This window comes from Leptonotus elevatus, chromosome 7 (genome assembly GCF_054856555.1).
Source record: "Leptonotus elevatus isolate MCC_2025b chromosome 7, RoL_Lele_1.0, whole genome shotgun sequence".
Taxonomy (NCBI): domain Eukaryota; kingdom Metazoa; phylum Chordata; class Actinopteri; order Syngnathiformes; family Syngnathidae; genus Leptonotus; species Leptonotus elevatus.
Window position 1 is genome coordinate 12,249,268 of NC_141245.1, and position 14,968 is coordinate 12,264,235.

Genomic DNA, 14,968 nt, shown 5'->3' on the forward strand with positions numbered 1-14,968 from the left:
GGCTGCGATGTTCGCAATGTGAGTCCGAGGACACTTTGACGTCAATTTACATTGGCGATATGTCAAAATAGTAGTCGAATGACAACAGGTGAATTAATCGGCTTATTTCTTATTCCACCAAAACAGTAATAATTAGAATACCATGTTTAGACTACTACTGGGGCCACATAGAACATATTCTTCCAAAACAAAACAAAAAAATGACTTGAGTTCCCCTTTTATGTATCTATTTAATTTTTGGGAGTTCTGCTTGGAGAAATAAACAAATATTGTAAATGGCTACTGAGTGAAACTATTTTAAACATAATAAGGTTCCTGAATCTTCGAGAAAATCAATTCTGCTTTGATTTCCTTCATCAAGGAAAAACATTACGTAGATAACAATAATAATGACGATCTATGGTTAAAGATGCAACTAACCTCCTGTCCTAAGGGTCTTTTTTTCATGTTCATTATCTTTGACCACTTTGAGTTTTTTTTGCTCTCTGTTCCTCAGAGCTCTGCAACGTGTGTTTGATGGGAACCGTACTCTGATGCTGACCCGCTCCTCCTTTCCAGGTGTGGGTAAATATTCGGGTCACTGGCTAGGGGACAATGCTGCCAACTGGAACGACATCAAATGGGCCATCCCCGGCATGCTAGAGTTTGGTCTATTTGGAATTCCATATGTGAGTTCTGAACTTCCACTAAAGATCAAACTACTCTTATGATGTATTTAGTGTGAGTTGGCCTCAGATATAAAGACTGGAACACACCGGAAAGGAGTTATAAAGACGATAGACATTGTTTTTGTTTAATTGCCTCCCTCTTGTAATTTACACTCATCTTCATTAACATTCGGCAGGTATTTTAAACAATATCTGCCACAATGGGGCAAATGTCAGATCTGCCACAATTTCCTGTCTGACACATTCCAACCTTAATTAACCAATTATTGTTATCGTTCTTTGTCTGAACAATAGTCAGTGTTCGGGTTACAAGGGAATCAATGGGACTTAAGCCCTCACAAAGCACAACTGACCTCCCACATGGACAGTAAAAATGGAAAGTTATGCAAATTACTAGATGATAGACAACCAACAGCTACGTTGCTGACTGAGAAATTGGCAATGCTGACATTGTGTCCATGTAGCTTTAATTGTAGAAGTTTGCAGGCATCCAATTACAAATTAGTTTAGGGTATTGATAGGTTAATAATGGACAGAATGCTAACATATCTCAGCGGCAATAAAAACTTTCATTGCAAGTTTCCTTTTAATTAACATGAAATTCTGGCATTCAGAACACTTTTAGCTGCTAATTGATCCCAATGTTGAGACGTAGAGAAGGCAAGTTTACCTGAAATGAGATCCACCCAAAAAATTACTGCAGCATTAACACAACTGAGACATCTCACACGTGCACTGACTGTTGGTATGCTAAATACACCACCGAGTCAGTGACACACACACAGTATACACAGTATTGTATAGTACAATAATATAGTATAATTAAATATATAAATAGTGTCAAGGTGCAACTTTGGCATTCACATTTAAGGCTCTTCTGTTTGCACACACACACACACCCACACACACACACACACACACACACACCTATACCTGGCGACATGTACAGAGAGGGAGAAAAAAGACAGAGAAATTTGATTTTGATCGACTCCCACCAGCTGAGTTTGTTGAAAAAGCTGGCCAATAGTAAACAATAGAATTCAAGCAGTCTCCAAGCAGTGGCCTTTGGAAAGTCTAAGACTTGCATTGTGCAATCAATGTAAATAAATATCACAGCCCACGTCTAATGTATGCCAATAACTGAGCTGACACCAAGAGACACAAATCTGTACAGTTATGAATGAAAGAGTAATCATAATCGATTTGTAATGAAACACCCAAGAAGTATTTTTTTTAACTTTCTCTTTTTATAACAAATCCTAACTAGTTGACATAATTGTAAATAAAACAATTTCGTTATCCTGTAGTGAGATGAAAATCATTGGTAATTACTGGTCTGCCTGAATTCTCGGAAGTATTAAATTATTTGGTTATATTTGTAATTATGTTATTCAAGGTTGAGGTACCAGAATAGTCAGTGCCAATAGCTTTCCAATCCACTATGGTGGACAAGTGTACACATACCGTTTTATCACAGGAAGAAAGCAAGATTAATAAATGCACACAAAATTCGACATTTAATGCTTTCATGCGTTTCAGATTGGAGCTGACATCTGTGGGTTTTTTGATGACTCAAGTGAAGAATTATGCCGTCGCTGGATGCAAGTGGGAGCTTTCTATCCCTTCAGCCGCAACCACAATGCTCAGGGCTACAAGGTAGAGTGCTCTTAAGTCATGTTGCACTTTAATACATTGTTGTATTAAACTGTCAATTTGATATGTATATATCACATATGCATTAGTGTAGAAAGGACTGAAGTGCAAGGGACAGAAATACTGGAAGGGGTTGGTAATTCACTGACAATCGTGTTTATGCCTAAAAGCAACCACTTATCTCACTCATAAAGACTCAAACAAATTGTACCAAAAAAGAAAATTTAATTTGGAAATTTGTTCCAGAGTCAAACTGTTGTCATCATGATATCTTGGTCAACTTAAATGGAATATATTAAGCTCCTGGCTGTTTTACTGGATTTTGACTGATTTGGCAAGGCCCGCAGAATATTGTGTTCTATTGCTATAAAAACATTGAACCTACCAAAATAAAGATTATAGTCTCTTCTTTCATCAGGAAAGAAATTTCTTCCGTTTTGCAGCAATTCGCATGAGAATATAGCTAAGTTTCATCATTAATCACAAATCTGTTTAAAACATTGGGTTAAAGAGCTTTTTTGCAACATGGCTCTGGGTGATCTCTTATACTCCGCTGCCAACGACTGGCCATTTTTTGTAAAAACTACCATTGCTTTTAGCGTGCTCTTCAGGTCAGAGGCTGCATCAAAGCCTGTATGCTCTCGCATGAAAAAATAAAATAAAATAAAATTATAAATACGTTTTTGGGACTATTGTAATATTTAAAATAGAACATTTTTAAATGTTTTTGGGAGCAAAAAAGTTATGTAAGATGAAAGTATGAAAAGTCATCACAAAGGAGACCACCTTGCACATCTGCTCGTGCGTGCATCCACGTATGCTTCAATTTGCCCTCAATTAATACTGCTTTTGCACCCTTTAAATGGCCTTTTACAGTGTGGTAAGGTGCACTGTGGATTGGTCTCACCCATGCCACACCATTGCCAATTTAGTGATTGGGACTTGAGCGAAGAGCAGTGTTTATATTGACATCCAACTACTGATTATTCTAGATAAGCACGCACATGACTGGGGAGAAAAATCACACCATTAGTAGTGAACAGCATGAAAATGAAGGCTCTGGCAGCAAACGTAACATTTCCATGCTCATCAGTGCAACAAAGATGGAACACTTATAAATGGAATGTAGTGTGTATGTGTTTAACAATTCCGTGTTCTTCAATAGTGCCTAATGTAGACTTTATTTTTCTAACTTTTGTGTGTGTGTCGTGACCTCGAAAAAGAATCAAGCTATTACATTTTCAGATAGCTAAATCAAATAATTCGTTACAATGTTGTTGCTTTTTTATTGCTTTCCACGCCATGTTTTTAGAAAATGAAATCAAGCCACGTCATATGTAAATGCAAGACATTTAGTGCAACCTGCAAGACTGACTTGTAGGTGCACGCATGTGCTTCCCCTAAAACAAATCAGAGGGGAAGTGAGGTTCAGGCTCATCAAATCCACTCTCAGTAATTGATGTTGTCTGCAGCCTCAGGATCCAGCGGCATATGGGCCAGGCTCAACTCTGGTGGAGAGCTCCAAACACTACCTGAGGATTCGTTACACACTGCTGCCGTACCTCTACACACTCTTCTTCAAAGCCAGCACCACAGGGGAGACCGTTGTGCGTCCCCTCATGCATGAGTAAGTCATTTTGAATCTTGTGAATTTCACAACACAAGTGTGACTTCCAGGAAATAGAGATTTTTTTATTCAGCAGAATATGTGTTATATGTTACGTTAACATATTCTAGGGAGAGGGGAGAACCGACACCAGATATCATTGTCAGGCCAATAACAGGTATCAGTATCAGGCTGATACCAGACCATATTTTTTTTTAAATTCACCAATTTACTGAATGGGGTAAAAAAAAAAAAATCAAGATTCATATGGAATGAAAACCAAGAATTAATTTTTCAACACTTCAAATTCCCCAAAAAGAGGGTGGGTTGGCACTGCCACACCGGGAAACTGGATTAAATTGGGAACATTTGGTACAACAATGGCACTGTTGTGGCCATTTTATGATCAGGAAGGAGAAATTAGAAGAATAGAAAATTGCCATTAATTTCATTCAATTTTACGTCAAATCATATGTTGGGATATATAAATCTTTCTGTAAAAATATCTGTATTGTTTTTTTGTTGTACATTTTATGTATCAAAAGTACTAGTGGTTTCAGTACTTGGTATCGATATTTGTGACAACAAGTACTCATACTGGTGTCGGTCTGGGGAAAAAAGGTGGTATAGAACATCCCTAATGTAGTCATTTATTTGAAGTGCAGTCTTGATAAAACACCAGTATTATAGACTTTTACATTTTAATTTTTTCCTCTTCTGCCTCTAATCCAGGATTGTTCTGCTAACAAGTATTTAATTCTGCATTCTGCCTCAATTCTTGTCAGGAATGCATTTGAGTTTTAGGGAAACTCAGGTTTGTGTGTTTGTTTGTTTGTTTTTAAATAGTTCAATGGCTTGCAGACATTTCAGTAGAATTTCAGTGTTCTGATGATAGATTTTCTCTGTTTCACTGTGCTTTTTTTTTTAGGATCTGTACAATTGAAACTTTATTGTGAAACTGTTGCTCCTCAGGTTTTACTCTGACGATGCCACCTGGGCTGTGGATCGCCAGTTCCTCTGGGGGAAACACCTGCTCATCACACCAGTACTGGACCCGGTCAGTCAACACAAACAATTACGCAACCGCACATATCCTAGGACCATTCACTACAACCACTGACCCCTTGACACTTCAAATTGGACATTTTTAATGCTGTATGTGTCGTACAGATTGGATGACACACGCACACACACACATTCACTGACCTCCACTGGGAAAACATGACACGGGATTTGCTTTGTTGCCCTCCCCTCCTCTCATCCCTCTTTCCTTCTCTTTCATAGCCTCCCTCTTTTCTCTCAACTCTAATGAGAGCACTGACCTCATTACAAGCAGATTAGAAGTGTAGATGGAAGTGTGTGTGCGAGTGCGCGTAGTCATGTGCAAGTGCTAAGTTTCCCGTACTGCGCTGCACTGTACTGTACACGCATCTGTAAGTGCACAGATACAACGATTGCGGTCATGTCAAAGTGGTCTGATTAATGAGCAATTTAACATGGCCCTTTGTTAATTATGTATTGGTGGAAAGTACATTGGATTGGTATAATGTATCAAGTTACTTCAATAGGTGTGACTGTAGAAAAGTTGAGAATACTTCAAATTGAAAGTGCACCTTTCAACGGATTATGGAAGAAAAAAAACGCTTGCACTAAGAACAATAAGAAGAAAAACAAAAGTTTGTTAATATAAGCATTTTCTAGAAAGCTTCTAAAAGGTCATGGGCATAACAGATGCACTGCCCAGCACCGACTGAGGTGGCAGTCAAATCACTCCATCGCCAACTGTAGAGCAGAGGCAGGGGCTCAAATTTGAAAGGGGACATATGGAACTTTTTTTTTTCAAATTTTTATTTATATTGTGGAAACAATATCAATGTAATGTACACAAAATACAAATTTTGGGCCATTCAAAACAAATGCATAGCTCCCAACTGAACTGTTGGAAAATCAAGAACTCCTTTTATAGAATTGATAAGGTCAGTTTTAAACAAAATGTTGTTTTTTCTTAGGCTGGGAATGAGCATCAAAGACATCCTCAAAAACCATTCTGTACAATGTAGTGATGACAAGAGACTGCTAAATGGCATTTACCTTGAAGGACAATGGTCACTGCAGCTTCTAGCAAAGGTGCAAGCAATTTGCTTGTTCATGAGAAATTAATCCACAAATGAATATTTTGTCCATTTCATGGCCCAAAAAAATATCCTTTTTTTGTCCATGTTTCATCAATATTGTAGCCACAAATTAAAAACAAAAACAAATTCCATGTTATGCCCCATGTAACAGACAATTAAAGAATGTGATGTCATTGTAATCAACCAGTGTCTTCTCATAGCCTTCTCAGAGTGGCTCAGCAACTAAACAGATTTTAGATCAGGGAAAGTGCAAATGCAAAAGTTCATAAAAAAAAAACCTGGTATGAGTTGGGTGCTGAGGATGAAGTCATCAAAGACCTAATTCCCGCTATTTTCTGTTAACCCTTCATTTTCTATCCAACAATACTATCCTTGACTTTAATTCACTGTCTTTCTTCGTTCATCATTCGGTCCATCTGCCTACCTATTGCTCTAATGATGCTCGAGCTCCAGCCTTCAGATTAGTAGCTGCACTATAACCTTGATCTTTGTGGAAAACAGGGTAGATCTATTGACTCGCTTCCCATCATCCCCTCTGGTCACCATTCACACCATCTTTTTGCCCATTTTTTCCACTCGGCTTTTCATTTCTTACTGACATCAAATGTGAGCTCAATTTCTCATCTTGATTCTCCTAATCAGCTGCTGTCAACTCCTGCGTGTGAACCTTTTTCCATTTCATCCAGCATCTCTTTCACCTCACTCGTGCTGACTTTCTGTGCTGCTTGCTACCCGTCTAACCCCTACTGATCATAGAATCACATGCAGATCAAACTTGGGGTCTACCTTGTGGTTGAAAGTGCTTGCTTCGGTTATGTAAGCGTGGAGACCTCCTGTAACTGAATCACAGTTAGCAGCAAAGCTAGCAGCAATACTTAGCCTTTTTGTTCTTTCCCATTCGCCAGCGTGGTGACTGATAGGTATGGCAAGTAAATCAAACACCATAAAATGAGGTACCTGAATTCTGTGATCCGGAATAAATGTTACCCTCTAAAAAAGTGTTGCACCTATAATCATTGCAATTGTTTGAAGTTCAAACATAGGTATGGCTGTTTTCACAACAGATACTGTATATTGCCTTATCAGTGGCATCTCTGGCATAAAAAGTTCAGTGGGGCACAAAAGTGGGCACTTTACATCCACAAGCAGCAAAGCCCACACAATATATTTTAATTCAATTCAAGATCACAATCCAGTGGAAAAGCGGTATATAAATGTAGTTGCCTACCATTTATTCATAGCCTTACAAATGAAGGCTATGAATAAAACTTTTGAATGGTTCAAAATAGGGCTGTGCAATTAATCGAAATCCAATTACAATTATTACACTCCACAATTACAAAATTGGCATAATCGTATACAAAAACAAATGATTATTATTACACATGGAAACGTTTTGCTGAAATTACTGAAAAGTGTGCTGTCCACAACAAGCAGTGCTGCTATGGACTATATGCCACGGAGGAGGCGGGACTTATGACTTCCGGGTTTTCACCCATCAACTTTGTTTCCGTTTCCGGTTTGTGACATGGGGCAGAAAGTTAGACCATTGAATTTGGCTTACAAACATAATTGGTATTTATTTGAACATTATTATTCTTGATCAAATAATTTGTTTATAAATTATTAGTTATAAAGAAGACCAATTACGAGCATGCATAGTGCTCAACAGCGCCATCTGGTGGGACCTGGCCCCACTGGCCCCAAATGCAGAGACTTCACTGTGCCTTATTATAATTTGATTTAATAAAAGCATATGACAATGACATGTACATTTGCACACATAAATATGGTTCCATGCCCATTGAGTATTTTGTGTGGTTAGTGTGTTCTTATGGATTGAGATAATAAATATTACCTCCTTTTACAATAATAAAACTGTATATTGTTGCCTCATCTTTTTATTGTCTTGTCTTTAAAATCATACTGCTAAAGAGATGACACGTGACATGCTTTTGATGGGCAGGGTGGCTCGACACCACTGACACATTGATATTAATAATTTGGTATTTTTTGAGAAGGAGGGTTGGGGTGGCTCCTTCATTCAATGCCTTCCTCCCTGTCACAAAGAGCCATGATCTGACAACGCTATCAAAGGGCTGGTGCTCTTCTATTGATTGCTCTTGTCTGTCCGCCACCTTGAGCCATCAAAAACTGTCGCCAGTTGTCAGTTGATATGGTCTTTCCCATCATGAATTGCATCATAGTGCTGCACACTGAAATGTCACAAGGAACTGTGTAGAATTCAGAAATCACACAATATACTGTTTAAAATGACTTATCTGAGATATGTCTCATTGTGTTAATTTTTTTTTTAAATGTGTCCCGTGTGATGTACTTTAGTTTCTATCATCACACCTTGTTTTTTTTCAAGGTTAAAATTGAAATGTTCTTTTATCTTACAAATATTGTCTATTTTTATTTTATTTTTTCAGGGTGTGATCATGTTGGTTGCATATATCCCGGACGCTTTGTGGTATGACTATGAGACGGTAAGACTTTGTATGCTCATTCTGAAAATTCTATAGTGGGGTATAAATCTTTAACATTAGTAGTAGTGGTGGCATCGGTACTTGGTATCAGCGACTACTAAAGAGTTGAGTATGGCCTACTCATATTATCAATCTGAAAAAAAGTGGTATCGAACATTCCTAATTCAATTCATTTGTAACACCCTGTATGTAGATGGGCACACCAATTACACGATTTAAGCCTCTGTGAAGAGCTGATCATCTGGTAAAGTGTAATCCAATTCAAAAACAAGTGATTCACAAATGTCAATGGAGCCAAATTAGCATCTCCTTGATACAGCCTTAACAAAAAGTAAATATCATAAGCCTCCTCAACAGGGGAGAAGGATCATGAACAGGCTAAACTGGATTCTTTGCCGCTGCATCACTGCTGGATTAATTTATTGCGCAAGAATGCTTCAATTCTACAGGTGCAATCAAATGGTAAATGTAGTGCTCAAGAGAATGATTGCAGAGGGGGTTTATCAGTATTAGAGGCATTAGCACACACAAAGAACACAGTTTTACGTGGAAGTCTATGCATGAAGTTCTTTGTCGGGGACTGCGAGACAAGAGAGATAAGACGGAGCGAGGCTGGAGACAAAGATAGAGTGAAAGCAGGTGTGCAGACGAGAATGGAGAGGCCATCTCCCTTACAGAGAGATAAAAGGTGTTTAGTCCCTCTGGGATCTTATTTCGGACGTCACAGTGGCATTGTAAAGCGGTCGCTGATCAGATGGATGATTAGATTTTGTTACTCATTGCTGGTTCCTGTGTCCTGTTTGGTCCCTAGTGGTTGTCTAGGAAGGAGGATGAGGGCTACTGATCTACGGCAAGTCGTTCAGGACTAAGAGAGCAAATGGAATTACGAAGTGAAAGGAGAAGGTACAATATGAGTGGAAATATAAATATATTTGTCTACTCATATTGTGTCTACATTGCAGGAAAAACAAAAAAAAATAGGTGGGATGACTATTACTAGAAGAACAGAAGACCCCTTAGCCCTTTAACAATCAATACAAAAAGCCTTTTATATTTATTTTGTGCAGTTTACTAAACAAAAATCAAGTTTTCAAAAATATTCGCTTCGAGCCAATGGTACAGATGTCACTCGATGAAAAAAAGAACATGAGCATTAATAATAATAATAAAATAATAATAATAATAAAATAATAATAATAATAATAATAATAATAATAATAATAATAATAATAATAATAATAATAATAGAAAGACAATTAAAATAGAAAATACACTATATAAAGGCTTGGGGACATTGGAGTTTTTATTTCTTTGTAATATTTCATTGCTGTTTTTTCAATACATGGAAATATTGCAAAAAATATGAAAGATCACCTTCCCAGTTATTGGCTGGCCACCAGTTGAGGTTTTACCCTGCCTCTTGCCCAAAGGCAGCTGGGAGAGGCTCTAGCAGTACAAGCAGTTCAGAGAATGAATGAATTAAAGAAGCATCACCATTGATACTATTATTACCACCATTGCTGTGCAGAGTGAAACAGCACATCTTTGTTTGAGTTGTACAATAAGAAAATATGTTATAGATCTCTTTGAAAACATATTCTACCAAAAAGTTGTCCTGACACCAATGGTCCTTAAAACTGATTTACTTTCTTAATGTACTCTACTGATACTCTATTAAGTTAGAAGTTAATTGTCAAGTACACATACATACTTTACAAGAAATGTGACCTATGCTTTTGACCCATCACAGTAGTGGACACAGTAAACACACACTTTTGTTGGCACACTCTAGAGCAGCTTGGGGAGCAGTTCGGGATAATGGCGTCTTGCTCAAGGACACCACATCAATGAGTCAAGTGCATGTTGAGGATAGATGTTATTGAACTGGTGTCCCCACGAGGACAGACTATGAAGAGTTGTGGTCAGTCAGTGAGAGAAGGATTTTAAATTGCTTGCATACAATGAAGACAAAGTCCGTCATTTGATCTTGTACAATTGGTCGAACATGATTAAAATGTGGTGAACTGACATAATTTCCCCTCTTTTACTTGAAAAATAGGATTTGCTAGTTAATCCCCATTTGAATCACATGCAATACTGTACAGTATACAGTGTACATGTTTAAATGAAGAAAATTCACAGGACTCTCCAGCCCTCACACACAACTATAGAAATGTACTGCATAAAATGACACACACCTTGATGGAATTGGGAACACAGAGAAGAGAAAATTAGAGCATCACATGAGAGGATAACGGGACCTAGAATAGGATTGTGAATGAGATGAGATTGAGAGAAGATCCTTTTAAATTGTTTTGGCCTGCGATAAAAGTTCAGGCCCCAGGAGATCAGAAATTAAGTGTGAACTATCTAGGCCTCAGCACCAATAAGAGCGTGAGAGGATCCGAAAAATACTTTTTTAATACAAGTAGGCTAGGTTAGTAGGTTTGTATACAAAGCAAAATAAACTAGTGTATTGGTAGTATGAACCTCTTTGTAACATATTCCGTTGTTTCACCAATCAGATGCAACCATTGGCGGTGCGCAGACAAAACATTACGCTGCATCTACCGGGTGACAAGCTTGGTTTACACATAAGAGGCGGTGCAGTTCTCCCCACGCAGAAACCTGCTGTCACTACCACATACAGGTAAAGACTCACAAACACACTTTAAACAGAAGCAAAAATGCCTGTGGTTGGACTGTCACCAGTGATGCGAGCATCCATACACAATAAGTGCAACTGGGGTTTTGAGTGAAGAATTCATCTGAGGGTATAAAAGCTGGAGCTGAGGGAAGCCTCATCCATAGCGCTAAGGTTGACAATTAATTGAGAAACTCCAGAAGCAAGGCCCAAGGTATAATTGGAGGTTAACCAAGTATTCACTATTATTTGATATATTGGTTGTCTAGACTGGACAACTAGGATCTAAAATACTTACTCACTTACTATTTTACTAGCTGCTATACCTGATCTTTACCTTTTCAAGAGTCCCGGAAAGACCACTGAAGTTTGCCCCAACATTGTCATTTTTAGAATGCTCAACTTGCTAGCATAGACAATGCACTCTATGATGTCAAACTTTAAGAGTACCTGTGGCAGCCCTTGAACAGCTTATTACAATAGGAATCGTATTTAGATCATCTCTCTTAGGGATGTCTGGAAGTCCCCAAAGAGGAGCAGGAGTCCACTGCTGGGAGAAGGGGATCTGGTTTGCACTAATCACCCTGTTCCCTTGGTGACAATTGCATAAGATGCATAAAACTACTTTATACTTGATGCCTAAAATGGGAAAATGTGGTCTAAAAAATATGCTGGATATACTAAAGATATGGACATGTATTTTAATCAATTTTTAATCATCTGAAGGCTTGGCACGACCCCTTAGTGCTCCACAAATCTTAATTATTCATCTTGCATAATATCTGATGTTGGAATATTAACAACAAATGGGGGAAATATCCAAAATTGTTTTATACACTGAACAAAAATATAAACACAACACTTTTGATTTTGCTCTCATTTTTCTTGAGCTGGACTCAAAGATCTTTCCATCAAATTTTGTTCACAAAGCTGTCTAAATCTGTTAGTGAGCATTTATCCTTAGCCAAGATAATCCATCCCACCTCATAGGTGTGGCATATCAAGACTGATAAAACATGATTATTGCACAGGTGTGCCTTTGGCTGGGCACAATAAAAGGCCCCTCTGAAATGTGCAGTTTTCTTTATTGTGGGGGTCTGGTCTGCAACACATATCCTTTCCGTAGAGTTGATCAGGTTGTTGTCATCTGCAAATTGAACACCTCTGCAACGTGCCAGACGCCATTAAATGTGAGCATTCCCCCACTCTAGTCGGTTACGACGACGAACTGCAGTCGCGTTGAGACCCCGATGAGGACTGGAATGCAGATGAGCTTCCCTAATATGGTTTCTGACAGTAGAGCCATTTGTGTATGTTGAAAAAGTTTTAGATCTTTGAGTCAAGTTCATGGAAAATGGGAGCAAAAACAATAGTGTTGCGTTTATATTTTTGTTGAGTGTATTTTTAGCTATGGCATGAATAATGGCCGAGACATCGCAAGACTGTATTAAGTATTCAATAATGCATGTGAAAGTTGTTCCTGTTTCCTGTTTTGGTCTACAGTCGACGCAATCCAATGGGCTTGATCATTGCTCTTGATGATCAAGCACAAGCTGCAGGGGAGATGTTCTGGGATGATGGAGATTCTAGAGGTAATGTTTCTCAAATAGTGTTTATGTTGGTCCAAATATAAGTACTACATGACATTAAATGTTACTGTACACTTTGGCAGGCATTTTCTGTCAGCTTTTTTTGTTTCTCAATTTATTCATACTTTATCTACACATTACAGTAACTTCTGGACTACAAGCCACAGGTGTTTTAATGTTACCGCACCGGGTTCTTGCTACTTTCTTTTCCTTAATGAGGACGCAAATTGTCTCGCTCTCGTTCTGTCTCTCCGACTGTATTTGGGCTCACTTGGTTTGTTTTCCTCTGACTGACGCTCTTGCGCTTCCTCTATAGTGCGCCCCCTTGTGATCTGATTGATAAGCCTCACCTTTGTATTAGCCGCAGGGTCGAATGCAAGTGAAAAAAGTAGCGGCTTGTAGTCCAGAAATTACTGTAGTCCTAATAGTAGTTGAGGAATTCCATATTTTACAGTGTATTTAAAGGATTATGGTAATGCGTACTCATGTAAAGGACAATGACTATTTCAGTTACACTTTACTGCTTTACTTTGATTGATACTGGTATAAAGCTGTTCCATTAAGGATGTGCAACTTACAAAATGAAAATGCTTGTACCGGAACTGTTTAAACATTCTGCTCACACAGATGAACAAATGAAGGTCAGTCACTCAGTGTGACAGTACCTCGGCTATGTCAAATCACTCTGACAAATTCCAATATCTGTTCTCTTTTTTTTTCCACAGACACTGTTAAAAAAGGAAACTACATCCACTACAAATTCACTGTTCAGTCTGTAAGTCTCCCTTGCACACCTGTTTTGTTGTAAATCAGCACTTACCTTTCATCCGACTTTGGCTCAAGTTCAAAGTTCAAGACCAGCATAGACCTTTCTGGTGCAGAAAATGCCTCACGACAGATCATACTCTGCTCAGGATTTGTTTGACAATATCATTTAGCCCGCAAAAGGATATGATGGGTGTCATCTTTCCAGACATAAAAGCAAATTGAATTGCCTGAGTTAATTATAACAGTGGGCTTTTTATCAAGTTAGAAACTGGAAGTATGATGCCTGGAGGACTTGAATTGACATCAAGCAAACTCTGCTTTGTCTGTTTCACAGGGTGTACTGACCATGCAAGTGATGCATGCTGGCTTCAGGGATCCCAACAACTTACATTTTGAGAACATCACAATCTTAGGGGTTCCCCATCCTCATAAGTCTGTCTCTGTGACACACGTGGGCTCTGGATCACATGGAGACTCGACTACTAATGTTCCAGATTCCAACATAGAATATGATGCAGCAAAGCAGGTACTGTTTATTCTATTCATTCAAATTCACACACTTGTAAATCCTATTATTAATATCCATAGATCTGTTTCTTGAATTGCTGGGTATATATATATATATATATATATATATATATATATATATATATATATATATATATATATATATATATATATATAAGTGGCATACTGTGAAGTATTAATTTGTATTAATAAGTACTAATGCCATGTTTTTGTGAAAGCAATATTTGACCCAGCTTTTATTCATCTTCAATTAAAAAAACATTGTTTTACTTCAGTGGGTAAATACATGTTGCACCGATGCAGGACATATGCAAGGTGGGTGACTTACAATATTGGCTGTACCATTTCAAGGTGAGCCACTAAGTGTGAGAAATGTTAACAATTTACAGTGGGTGGGTGTTTATATAAAAAGAGACAGGGGGAAAAAATGACTAAGAGCAACAAACCTTTCATGTGCGAACAGGGTTATGAGTTAAAAGCCCATAAGACAAGCGTCTATATGAAATGAGAAAACATCCAGTTCACAGATATTGTAGATCATTTCCCCATACTAAAAACGGTACTTTCATGTGTAGATGGGCCTATGCTCAAGGTTTTTCTGGTCAAACACAGACGGATACATTTATCAAATTTTACACCATCATTGTCTGGAGGTGAAGGACAAAAGCGCTCTAAACTCTCATTCAAGCTCAATATTTTCTCATCGGACTTGGTCTTGCTCCCACGCTTTCAACATGAGTTAAACAGAGCTTAATTGTACTCATGTCAGCCACTGTTGGCTTGATTTATTTTCGTGATTGTTTTTATACACATATAACTAGTTTGTTTATAATATAACTGTGTACACATCTCGTGTCACCTTCACTGCATTTGGTGTATTTTGCC

The 14,968-nt window shown here is 38.1% G+C and overlaps 1 protein-coding gene across 1 annotated transcript in view; it reads left to right on the plus strand.

The window, feature by feature from the left end:
- Positions 1-14,968, plus strand: part of si (sucrase-isomaltase) — a 56,620-nt gene that overhangs the window by 18,872 nt on the left and 22,780 nt on the right. The window contains exons 16-24 of the mRNA XM_086080208.1: positions 497-668; positions 2,208-2,324; positions 3,794-3,948; positions 4,900-4,984; positions 8,498-8,554; positions 11,080-11,204; positions 12,702-12,790; positions 13,513-13,562; positions 13,890-14,081. Coding sequence (XP_085936334.1) covers positions 497-668; positions 2,208-2,324; positions 3,794-3,948; positions 4,900-4,984; positions 8,498-8,554; positions 11,080-11,204; positions 12,702-12,790; positions 13,513-13,562; positions 13,890-14,081 — 1,042 coding nt within the window. The remainder of the gene's footprint in view (positions 1-496; positions 669-2,207; positions 2,325-3,793; positions 3,949-4,899; positions 4,985-8,497; positions 8,555-11,079; positions 11,205-12,701; positions 12,791-13,512; positions 13,563-13,889; positions 14,082-14,968) is intronic.